This window comes from Zootoca vivipara, chromosome 9, assembly GCF_965207765.1.
Source record: "Zootoca vivipara chromosome 9, rZooViv2.hap1.1, whole genome shotgun sequence".
NCBI classification, from domain to species: Eukaryota; Metazoa; Chordata; class Lepidosauria; order Squamata; family Lacertidae; genus Zootoca; species Zootoca vivipara.
The window spans coordinates 47,799,141-47,811,649 of NC_142592.1; the positions used below are offsets into that span (position 1 = coordinate 47,799,141).

Genomic DNA, 12,509 nt, shown 5'->3' on the forward strand with positions numbered 1-12,509 from the left:
GACTGGTGCAAAGGACACCCACTGAGCTTCACAGCATTAAAGATGCATTATCTTTCAAAAAAGATACCTGGTAGCTTCTGCTTATAAAATTCCAGGCATGCTCAAAAAGGCAACCCCATCAAGGTCTTGGCAATATTAGAATTTATTCAGTTGCCCAAGCTGTTGAAAGGAAGGTTTTCCATCAGCTACAGTAAATATATATATATATATATATATATATATATATATATATATATATATATATATAAATGTAAACTGGGCATGTGAGTTACTAACCACTTTTCTCCGAAACCGCTTCCCTGATTCCGTTCAAATTTGAACACAATGTCCAAAGCGAATGTCCAAAGGCTCTTATAAGGTTTTCAAAGACAGATGCCACACCTCCACCACGTGAAACCCCCCCAAAACCCGTTCCAGAACGCAGCACTCAGCCAAAAGTGCATGGTGGGAAAAGAACCAGGTCGAAAACCAGCACCCTCTAGTGGCGGCTACACTGGTACTGCACCTATATAACCTTCCCTCTCAACAGCACCTCGGCTGCCGTTTACATACTAGGCCAAAGCCTTTACAAACTAGGCCAAATGGAGGCCAAAGCCTTTACAGACTAGGCCGAATGGAGGTACTGACTGGCCTGGGGGGGGAGGGGACGGGATAGGCCAGGACACAGTGGAACCATTCACAGGGATGAGCGGGGGGTGGGGGGAAGAGGAGACGTGATACGTCATGGGTCAGGACAGGGTGGGGGGAATCACAGGGATAAGCCGGGGGTGGGGGGAGGAGGGGGCGGGATACATCATGGATCAGCACAGGGTGGGGGCAGTCACAGGGATTAGCCACAGCAATGCGTGGCAGGGCCAGCTAGTTATTTAATAAAAAGTTAAAAGATATAGTGAGTTTTACATGATTGAGAATTATCAGGAGTCCGAATTCAGTTTGTATCAGTCCGTCACTGCAAATGAACTCTGCATGTTGTACCATCTTTTAGACAAGTGGCCCTGTGGTGACCAGAGTGGGATGAAGTACCACCTAAGGTCTGGATAGCAGATTGGAATTGCTGAAACACTCCTCATAGGCAGAGCTGGCTAGAAGAATCTTGAGCATCATGAAGGGATAGTCATTTGCTTTACTTCAATCTCCTGCCACTGCTGCTTGCCATGCACCCATAAAGTAAACCAAAAGGCAGCACAATGGTGGTTGCACTCAGCTCTGTTGTACTTTAAAGTCCAGTAACCCTTTTAAAGTTTCAACAGATCAGTGATAAGTAAGATTGCAATTCCATCTCCACTTGGATATATGTGTGTGTGCGCGCACATACACACACGTGTACATGCACAAACACAGAGAGATTGGAATATTTTGGCCAATTGTGTGCAGAATTGTTATTTCAAAACAGAGCAATTTCCATTCTTTGTTAGCACTGTTACATTGTTATATTCTATGTTTTACGGTATTAGGCTCCCAGTCATTTGCATACACTGACACATTTTTAGTAACATGAGCATACGTACTTATGAATAGCTGAGAGCAGCATTGTAAGGGTGACTCCCTACAGAGAGCCAGCCCCCATCATCCTAAGCTCCACCTCGCCCAGCACAGGGAGCAGCAGTGGGTCTGAAGCAGCCAGGGGGGTGGGGAAAGACTCGGAGGGAGCCAGCATGCAGAACCATGGGAAAGCTCAGGGGAGGAGAGATGTAGGCAAGGGCTCAAGGATGCTGGAGAGCCCTTCCACCGCCTTGACAGGGAGGAGACTGAGAGGGCATCGCTCCTTCCGGCGCAAGAGTTAAGGAGAGCACCGCGACTCAGGTCTAGGGGGAGGTGTTTTGGGATGCCCCGACTACTTTGCTGGCATAAGAACAGACGTACGCCATTCCCGGATTCTCATTCGGAGTGAGAGGTCATGTTTTAAGCTGTCTCTGCACTGTAAATACTTTGAACAATAAAAGTCTTTAAAGACAAACTGGACTCAAGCATAGTTACTCTAGAGTAGCCATGACGACCCTCTGACAGGCATGTATGTATGTATATACCAATTTTATGCAGATGTCCCCATATGCGATAAATTAAGCAATGCATCTTGCATTATTTCAAGGACAGCAAACTAAAAAAAAATAAACATATCAATGTATATACCTTTTTGCCCATGGCGACTGCTAAACTTGTCTCCAATTTCTGGGCGCCTCGTTTGCCTCAGCAATATTTTGATCAAAAATGCATCCTCTGCATTTGAAGATATCATGACTTTTTCAATGTATGAATCAGTTGCACCTTTGTAACTAATGATTAAGAGACAAAACACGTTTCATTTCTCATAAATAAAGCCACATTGTTTGCGGAACATCAGGTTGCAAGTTTAAAGCTCAGACAGCAAATGTACTTCTTTATACTAAAACTACTGCTAAAAAGCATTTGGAATTAAATTATAAGGAAAGGAATGAGACACCTTTCTGTCCCTGATTTAAAAATGATACCACTGTGCTTGAATATTAAAAAAGAACATTAACAGATAAAAAAGAACATTAACAGATAAATAAAGAATAATTTGCAGCCCAGCCCTTCCACGATAAGTGAAAATTATAATAGAAATGACATTTACCTGAACAACTTCTGCATTTATTGTTACATGAGTTTTGGATGTTCTCTTCAAATAATATACAACTCTACAATTCTGTGGTTCTATATATTTGAGGTATGTTCCAGAACGGAGCTAGTTTTCTTTCAAAATAAAAGTGGACAGCTTAAGCACTTTAACAGCATGATTAATGCAATGCGTACTTTAGCCTACAGTTATTCTGCACTGCACAACCTGGAAAACTAAGCTCACTGGCAGTGATCCAATGACGTTCCTGACCTGGTCTCCCTGCCTTCTGTTGCTCAGCCTTATTTCCAACTTTTCCAGAACTAAGCACAAACTATCCACTCTTCCTTTTCCCCTTTGGCTTTTAGAAATAAAGTATGATGGTGCGACATACGTTACGGGCACATCTTTATATTGTGGTTGCTGTGGGATGCTGCTGCCTTCCAGAGGCGTCTGGGTCACAGTTGGCATTGATTTGTTCACAAGCACCTGCTTGTTTTCCACCTTTTCACCTGTAAGGACGCAGGAAAAAGAAAACAATTTGTGCTTTTTAAATGTATCAAGTTGATCAAAACTATGAAGCATTTTAAAAAGTTTTCAAGTAAAGAAAAAATTGGCAGTGAACAGGCTATTGAGTCTTATCATCTAAGAGTGGACAGTTTTAAAAAGCAACTAATAAGCTTATTATTATTATTATTATTATTATTATTATTATTATTATTTATTGCACTTATGTGTTGAATATTACATAAAACAGACATCCCCAAACTGCGGCCCTCCAGATGTTTTGGCCTACAACTCCCATGATCCCTAGCTAAGAAGACCAGTGGTCAGGGATGATGGGAACTGTAGTCCAAAACATCTGGAGGGCCGAAGGTTGGGGATGCCTGACATAAAATGTCTCAAGAAGACATAGTTGTAAAAGAACATCAAATGCAAAATTTTAAATAACATGAAAAACCCATCAATGACTAAAAGTGCTCATCCTACAATGTTACAAAAGGACAATCATGTTCCATCCCACTAAAAGATGGATACATAGTATTATTTACTAAAAGTGATCATTTTAATGACAATGCCTACCCCACCATACCAATACCAATACCGGCTAAGGTTTCATCATATCATCTGATCCCAATTAATAGGGCTGGCCCAAGGCATTTTGGCACCTGAGGCAGACCCCAAAATAGTGAAATAGTGCCCCCTCCCCATCAGGGAAGAAGGGGTGAGGGAAGATCTACATCAGGAACAAGGGGGGTGGGGAGAAAGATTGTCATCAGGATCTTCTGCCCCTGTGACTCCTACCGCCTGAGGCAGTCACCTCACATTGCCTCATAGGCGGGCCGACCCCACCAATTAAGAACCAAATGCCAGGACAAACAAGAACATATTTGCCTGGTACCAAGTTTCCATTTTGTTTAGCTATAAAGGTAAAGGGACCCCTGACCATAAGGTCCAGTCGTGACCGACTCTGGGGTTGCGCGCTCATCTCGCATTATTGGCCGAGGGAGCCGGCGTACAGCTTCCGGGTCATGTGGCCAGCATGACAAAGCCGCTTCTGGCAAACCAGAGCAGCACATGGAAATGCCGTTTACCTTCCCGCTATAGCGGTTCCTATTTATCTACTTGTATTTTGATGTGCTTTCGTGCTTTCGAACTGCTAGGTTGGCAGGAGCTGGGACCAAGCAACGGGAGCTCACCCCGTGAGGGATCCGAACCGCTGACCTTCTGATCAGCAAGCCCTAGGCTCAGTGGTTTAGCCCACAGCGCCACCTGGGTCCCTTGTTTAGCTATACTCCATCTTAAAACTCAACTTCATCGACAAAGCATGCATTATAATTTATCTACTCTCTGTTACACTGAATGCTTCCCCACTATTATTAAGCCCTCAGCCCTTCACATTTACTCTGTTACTTTGATGGAATGCCACAGGGCATGGGGCTGCCGTGTTCTGACTTGTACCTAGCGTGCTTGCGCAAAATGATAACTGAAAGTAGAGTTTCTTAAAATACACAAAACATCAATGTATACCTGGAGAGCAAATACCATCAGCATCTAGAATTTCATGGCGCCAGATTGGCTTGTGTGTAGCTGCATCCAGCATGGGTCCCATCACCTTGTCAAATGTCTGATTTGTGTAACGCTTCAGAGTACACTTGGCATTCTTGTACACAAGACACCTTCCGAAACCTCAGAGAAAGCAAACAAATTAATTAAAATTCCTACCGTGAGAGTTAGATAGTTAGGTGAATATTACGTTGCTAGCTCACAATCTAAATCTACAGTACAGAAATGGCCCCTCTGAAAAGTTACTTATAACAGGTGCCAGGGTCTGGTACCGTATCCCTGAAGCATCCCACCTAACCTGGGCTGTGGAGTCACTGGGACTGGGTAGCTGATGGCTTGTGTACTGGCACTGGTCCGTGGACCACCACTTTGAGTAGCACTGATTTATAAGATAATACAAGTAAAATATAAATTTCCCAAACACCTTTAAAAGTGTAGGGCTGTGATCTTACTAGAGAGGGCCTGAAAAAATATATATGGGAAAAAATTGGCGTGGGAAGTAGGTCTCCAGCCCAGTTTTCCTGGTTTCCGCCCCCCCAGCTTTCATATATCTAGGTCCTATGTGGAATTGCAAGTATAGGATCAGGCTGCACCAATTTTGGCATGGACCTCTGAAGGCTACAAAAGCCGGCATTTATTTATTAAATTTACATCCTGCTCTTTCTCCGTGAAGAGCGAAGGGCAGCAAAGATAAAACAACACAATTAAAAATAAAACAAAATAACACATTTAAAACATTGTAAAACAATTAAAAACGTCTCTAACAAGTACTATGAAAATGAGATGGGCCCTGGTGAACGAAACCTTATGATGCAATACAATTGTTAGTTTTAAAGTGCCAGAGATTGCTAATATGGCTACTCTTGTTAAAACTGTGAGTTCACAGTGGCCAGAAAATTTCCATAGTTTTAATAAAGGCCTCAAAGTATTTTTTTTAAAAAAGAAGTATCTACTCTAGTTTGCCCTTCTAAAAATATCAGACAATGACACTGATAACTTTTGCTTTTAAGAACTCGAAGTTAGAGCTAAACATACAAATGCACTGAGTTTCCTTCCTTAGCCCTAACTGACTAAAACACATACATATTTCTAAACAGAAGTAGAATGCCTTTGAATAGACTTTGGATTGAAAACCCCAAAATAGCTGTAAGTTATGCTTGACGTATCAACATTATTCAGTGATACGAAGTAATTCTGAGCAGTCTTTGATTTCTCCCCAATGTTAGCAGTCTACAAGAAGGAAAACATTCTGCTTTAAATCATGTCTGCCATTGTTTTAGAAAAAAAGAATAAATTAAGTGTGCAGACATTAATGCCAAAGATACATGTCTAGGAATACTAGTATGGCTGCCTGGCAACTAGCAAGGAGGGGTGCAAAGGCTGGGGAAAGTGTGCTAGGATGTACCAGCACAAGCTGGCGAGAAAGTTTTGTGGCCACGCAAAATAAATGTTAGGCATTTCTCAAGGGCGATGGCACTTTGAAAATGATTGTTAGCACAGCACTAAAACCAGATCATCCAGACAAGCTTCATCAAAGTGAAGACAGCAGGATACATTCACACACACACCAACCTCCAGCAAAATTTAATACGTTCCTTTTGGTCAGATGCTAACTCTGCTAAAGGATATATGACACTGCAATTGTACGCATTAAAAAGTACTGATTTAGAGAGTTTGCTTCCTTTTCAAAAACTACTCTGATTCAGGATTAAGTATAGAGATTTGCTAGGCAATTTTATACTGCCTTTCCCCATTTTGTTTGCTGTAACACAGTGGCTGCAATTAGGTGTAATGATAAACGATGGTTTATTGTTATGGGAAGAAGTTAAACTATGGTAATAGCCTAGCCCTAAACCATAATTTGAGGCTTCAAATGTACAGGCCAATTGGGTTCAGAGATGCCTGCTTCCTTTTGTTTTCAATCAGCTCAGCATTCCCCGTTTTATCTTGCAGGGGCTTCTGAAATCAGAGCAATGGCCATAACTATGATTTTCTGGTTCAGGAATCACACCAAACCATAGCTTTTATAAACCATGGGTTTAAAAACACATGATAGGTCACAAACCATGGCTTGTCAAGTGAAATATTACCCTAAATCTGGGGTAGCCAATGTTCTGCCCTCCAGTACTTTTTGGACTCCAACCCCCATCAGCCTCAGACAGCATGGCCAATAGTCAGAGATGATGGGATTTGTAGTTCAGCAAAATGAATGGTAAATTTATTTACCATGGTTGAATGAATTGAGCTGAAGAAAGAAACATAGCTCTCAATCCACTGATAATGGCAGAGCATTATGAGGTCCTTCTTACCTCTGTCTAAAGAAGCTTTGTTTAACACAAGAGCATCTTCAATGTCATAACCACTGTAACTCATCACAGCAACTGTGGCATTCTGTCCAGCCGGCAGTTTCTCAAAATCTATGAGTTCTATGGTTTTTGTTTTAACCATTGGTCTTTGGGGATACGCCAACAGATACATAAGAGTATCTATTCTGTTTCTCTGATTGTATCCAATAGTACCTGCAATTTAAAAAAGATATTATTAATTATTATTATTATTTCATTTATACACTGACTTTTTTGCTGTAAGGACTCAAGGTAGCCTACAGATAAAAACAAGAATTGAAAAAACAATAATAAAAGCAAACACTGAAAGAAGTAAAACTATAAACATACAGAACATATGTTTAAAACATACAAATAAATGCAATAAAAAGGGCACAGCACCAGCCCTGGCACTAAATGCAGACAGTTTCCCAAAAGCCTGTTGGAACAAGGGCTTCGACTGCCAACGGAAGGGCAAGGAGGGAGCCAACCTAGCTTCTCCAGGGAGGAAGTTCCAAAGTCTGGGAGTAGCCACTAAGAAGGCTCTGTCCTGCACACCCACCAAGCGTTCTTGTGAGGGTGGTGGGACCAAGAGGCGGGCCTCCCCTGAAGATCTCAAAACCCAGACAGGCTTGTATGAGGGAATACAGTCTTTCAGATAGCTTGGACCTAAGTTGTGCTGGGCATTTATCATCAGCAAAATAGCTTGGATGATTCTTGAAAACACCTTTTTTTTTTTTTTACAATACCAACTAGTAGTAAGTGGTATGGAAAAGTCATCAGAAAAGGCTCCAAGTACCCAGGCTCTATAATTTGTCTGATAGTGCTTTCAAATAAGAGACTCTAAAGAGTGCTCCATATAGCACTTCTTCAATCTACCTTCTGATTGAAGGTAGCCCTGTTTACGGAAGCTTTTAATGTTTAATAAATTATTGTATTTTAATGTTTGTTGGAAGCGCCCAGAGTGGTTGGGGAAACCCAGCCAGATGGGTGGGGTATAGATAATATATTATTATTCATCTAAGTTTTATCTGTCCTCCTCTGTCTATGTATGCAGCATCTATAGAAGAATGTACCAAAGTGGCACACATATCAAATGAACAGCAATATATATATATACACGGTTTAAAAAGGACTGTAGTTCATGTTTGTAGACCCATGGACATTAATGGATTTAAATTAGCCATGTTCATTGATATCAGTTTGGGCCCACTTCAAGTATGACTAGTGTTGGAGACAGTGGGTCGAATTCAGACCCTAATGGATCTATGCAGAGTAGAACTTAGTTGAATAAAACTCATAGTCATTGTGCCAATAAGCAAATGTATAATAAAACTATCCATCTAAACAACTTTATATATATATATAAAAAAACAACAACCCTGGTTTCACCATTGCCTCAGTGTTTCTTTCAACCTCACTAACCAAATGAAATTTTACCATACATGACTTTTCTTTCTCCCTCTTCTCTCTTTTTAGAACAGTAACATAATAAAACCTAAACCTAAATCAAGAAATGCTTGGACAACATGGCTGTATCTCTGAAGGCCTTAGCACACCAGTCCACTTTGGGCAACATTTATTTACCTCAAGTATCTATCACCTGTCAGCCCTTGTGCTACCTACCCTAGAGCTAGGCTGCAAAAGCCACTACAAAGTCTGTTTCTCTATCAAGAATTGGGCTTGCAGCAACCTAGTTAGAAATACAACAGCTACTTCAGTGGAATAGCCATGGGGCAAGTCATAATGGCTGCAATCCAGAGCTATGCCTGTAAAAGTTTCCCTTTTCAGAGACGTGAATGAAGAGTGCATTCCTGAGGCTTCATAAAACCTTTAGATAGCAATCAGTGTATGAACATCACTCCCTGAAAAGGCCAACCTTCCCTGTATGTTTGGAACTTTACTAATGAACAAGGCACAGAGAGCTGGATCCAGACACATTCCCATTGATTTCAATAGGTTTATTCTTGAAGGTCCTCCAGAATTTGGAGCAGCTTCTCCACAACCTCTGAAGTTCTGCTGCACATATAGAAGCTACTCAAGAGTCCCTGTCATCATTCATCCAGAGACTGCTTGGAGGAATATGATACTATTACATTGTTGAAGCCTAGCAAGGTGTCACCCTGCTCAGTGCCTGGATGCAACACCACTTGGAAGCTTCAGATCAGCTGCATTCTAAGCTTCTTGAAGGAAAACCAGGATATAGGCATTATCAGTAAAATGCTTAAATAGTCTTGCAACAGCTCACCCAAGCCTATAACCTAAAACCATATTTTTTCGCTATTGAATATGCCCACTATACATCTACATCATCTTAGTTCACCAGGCACACCTGCATATTATGGGACACACCCATTTCCCTCACTTGAATGACTGCTAAGCCCAAGGATGCAATTTTTGCAATTTTTGAAAGCAATGAAAGTATTTCAGTGATCAGAATGGGGCAAGGCTGAGCAATGGGTTCTTTCTTCTCAGCAGGAAGCTAAAATGCTATCTCAATAATCCCAAGCTCTTGACAGCCCAGGAAATGACTAAATGGACTTGAACATGGATCTCCTCCAGGACAATACAAAGGCAGTTAGTGGCAGCAGGGGGTGGGCAAAGACTACTATAGAGAGGGCTGGGGTGTTTTTTTAAAAAGGGCAAACGTATCTGATGTGATGAATCACCGCAGACAGATTCAAAACAGTCAGTTTATGAGACTCAGCACAAAAATTCCTCAATGCTGATATTACTCACAAGTTACAAATCTAGGAGGACTGGGAAAGAATTTTCTTGCAACTATGATCACATAGGGTGTTTTTTTTCTGGTGGGAGGGAGGAGATTCCATAGGATTTTGCAAACATTCTGCACACAATGTAAAAACTCAATTTAAACAAATCTGTAATACGCCAACTTTAGAAATGCAGTTTTGTCTCCCTGCTCTTTCTTCAGAGTCAGGTGCTTTGCAATAGCAGAAAGAAACAAAGCCTTAAAAAATATTACTAAAGATATTCAGCAGCTTTTGTGTTCCCAGCGTCAGCAGCAACGTCAGAGGATTGTATCCAAGGAGCTAAATGTGCAAGACCCAGGGTCAAAGCAGCTGAATACACCAACCTCAGAAAACACAGACAATGAATTGCAAATGACACTGAAAACAAAACGAGAAAAAAAGACCTTCACACAGAAAACTACAAAAGAACTCTACAGATACTGAATTGGCTTTCTGTACACACTGATCCTGCTTAACTGTGTGTGGTAACTAACCAAACCTTCTGAGGCTAATAGTCCTAAAATAGAGTCCCCTTTGGAGGGGGGGGGGATCGCAGTAAAAAGAGAGGCAAAAATAAAATAAAAAGTACGCATATATTTAAGTTTTTTCCTCCAACTTTTTATTTCTGCCAGAAAAAGTGACAGAGAAGGAACACGATTCAGTTTTAGAATTTATTCGGGGAAATGTGATTTCCAGAAATGACACATACATAATATTAAAATATTAAAAGTAAATATTTTAAACACAATTCGGTGTTAACTTTTCAAGAGTAAGTCACAATAAATGAACAGGAGATGGTAAGAACACAACTCTCTGGTACTGTTTGCAATTGAAACTGCCCCGGATAAATTTTTCAAGGACAGTGTCCAAGAGTGGGGATGGGATGGGAGAGATTTATTCACAATCTTTCACAAAGATTTTTTTTGGGGGGGCAGGGTGGGGTGGGGGGAGTAAATGACCCAGTTTAAAGCAATGCAATTTTGTAAGCCCAGGAGGTGCTAAGTTTATTTTACTGAAGACTTTGTGTGTGTGATCTAAAACAATGTTATCATAAATGAACAAACATATGATACAGGGGTCAACATGTACACAATGCGCCCATGCATTGCCCCATTCATTTCAATAGAAACAGCAAGTCTTGTGTCCACAGGTTCTACAGACTGGGGAGGTGGATTTGCACCCCTGGAATTACCATGCTCATTTAACGAAATAATAGTGATTGCTAGATTGAGACGAAATATCTTTTTTTGGAAGGCCATATTGTATTCCTGCGTTGACTTATGAACTGCATAACTAGCATACTCTAATATGAACTACTGGCAGGTGGGTTTATTTGTTTTTGTGAACCTTGTACACTACTTTATATGTATTTTTAATAAATAACTAATGGGGAAAGGTTTAGCCAACCAACAAAAGGCGGCTTGTGAGATAGGATAGCAAAGAATTTCTATTTGACGTTTAGCATATACAGTATTAGAATTTGCAGCTTTTCCACAGTTGCAGCTTGGTATTATGTGTGTTTACTCCAAGGTAACATCCACTGAACTCAAATCTGTAAATGTGCCTAGTAAATGTGCTTGAGATTGTAATGCTTGTATTATTTGTTACCATATTAAGAAGCCACTGATAAATAGTGCATTCCAGCTTTTCCTACAAAGGGAAAATTCATTATAACTACATTTCAATATCTAGATCTTGGTGTTAAAGAATTAGCAATTAATACTGAAAAGTTACACACATTAGTGATTGACAGGAAATCTCCATGTTCTCTGTCAGTCTTTGTGTAAAATTGTATAAAACACTGCAGTGCAAGGTGACATAGACACTCACTGCTAGCTCTCCAGTAACACTGAAAAGGCAAGCACAGTAATTTTCATATTAGCAATGCTGTTTTAAGCATCTTTAAAAACAAATTTGAACCTCACATTCCACTATGGAAAAATTGGCTTATCATCAATGGTTTTAAAATAATTTAATACTATACTATATATACTAAATAGATGGGACCCAGGTGGCGCTGTGGTTAAACCACTGAGCCTAGGGCTTGCTGATCAGAAGGTCGGCGGTTCGAATCCCTGGGACGGGGTGAGCTCCCGTTGCTTGGTCCCAGCTCCTGCCAACCTAGCAGTTCGAAAGCACGTCAAAATGCAAGTAGATAAATAGGAACCGCTACAGCAGGAAGGTAAACGGCGTTTCCATGTGCTGCTCTGGTTTGCCAGAAGCGGCTTTGTCATGCTGGCCACATGACCTGGAAGCTATACGCCGGCTCCCTTGGCCAATAATGCGAGATGAGCGCGCAACCCCAGAGTCAGTCACGACTGGACCTAATGGTCAGGGGTCCCTTTACCTTTATATATACTAAATACTAAACAGCCTGCATAAAAAAGCAAGTACTCAGATGTGAGGCATAGGTCTTACCCATAGCTTGCTTCCCCATAGCACACTGGTAAGTGTTTCTTGGAGACTGGTTATGGTGAGGGTAAGGAATGAGGCCAGCACACACGCCAAGAAGAGTAAAAGGTTCAATCTCCAGATGTGTTGTCTCTCTTTTAAGCGGAGGTGGGAGGAAGGGGAGAGAAACAAAAAGATCAAGAGTACGTAGTTAGATTTCTTAAAGCTTGCAGCCCACATACCGGTAAGTCAAACCTCGGTTCCCGAATGCCTCCGGAAAAGCCGGAAATGCCCTGAAAGCCGGAAACCTGGAAGTAAACGCTCCAGTTTTTGAACGTTTTTCATAACCCAAATATCCAACACGGCTTCCGCCTGAGTGCAAGAAGCTCTTGCAAACAA

General features: G+C 41.2%; 1 protein-coding gene across 1 annotated transcript in view; it reads right to left on the minus strand.

Annotated features, from left to right (window-relative positions):
- POLR3B (RNA polymerase III subunit B) overlaps positions 1–12,509 on the minus strand; it is a 64,774-nt gene that overhangs the window by 22,197 nt on the left and 30,068 nt on the right. The window contains exons 19-23 of the mRNA XM_060279890.2: positions 12,138–12,265; positions 6,952–7,161; positions 4,607–4,765; positions 2,970–3,087; positions 2,131–2,273 (exon numbers count right to left, since the gene is read on the minus strand). Coding sequence (XP_060135873.1) covers positions 2,131–2,273; positions 2,970–3,087; positions 4,607–4,765; positions 6,952–7,161; positions 12,138–12,265 — 758 coding nt within the window. The remainder of the gene's footprint in view (positions 1–2,130; positions 2,274–2,969; positions 3,088–4,606; positions 4,766–6,951; positions 7,162–12,137; positions 12,266–12,509) is intronic.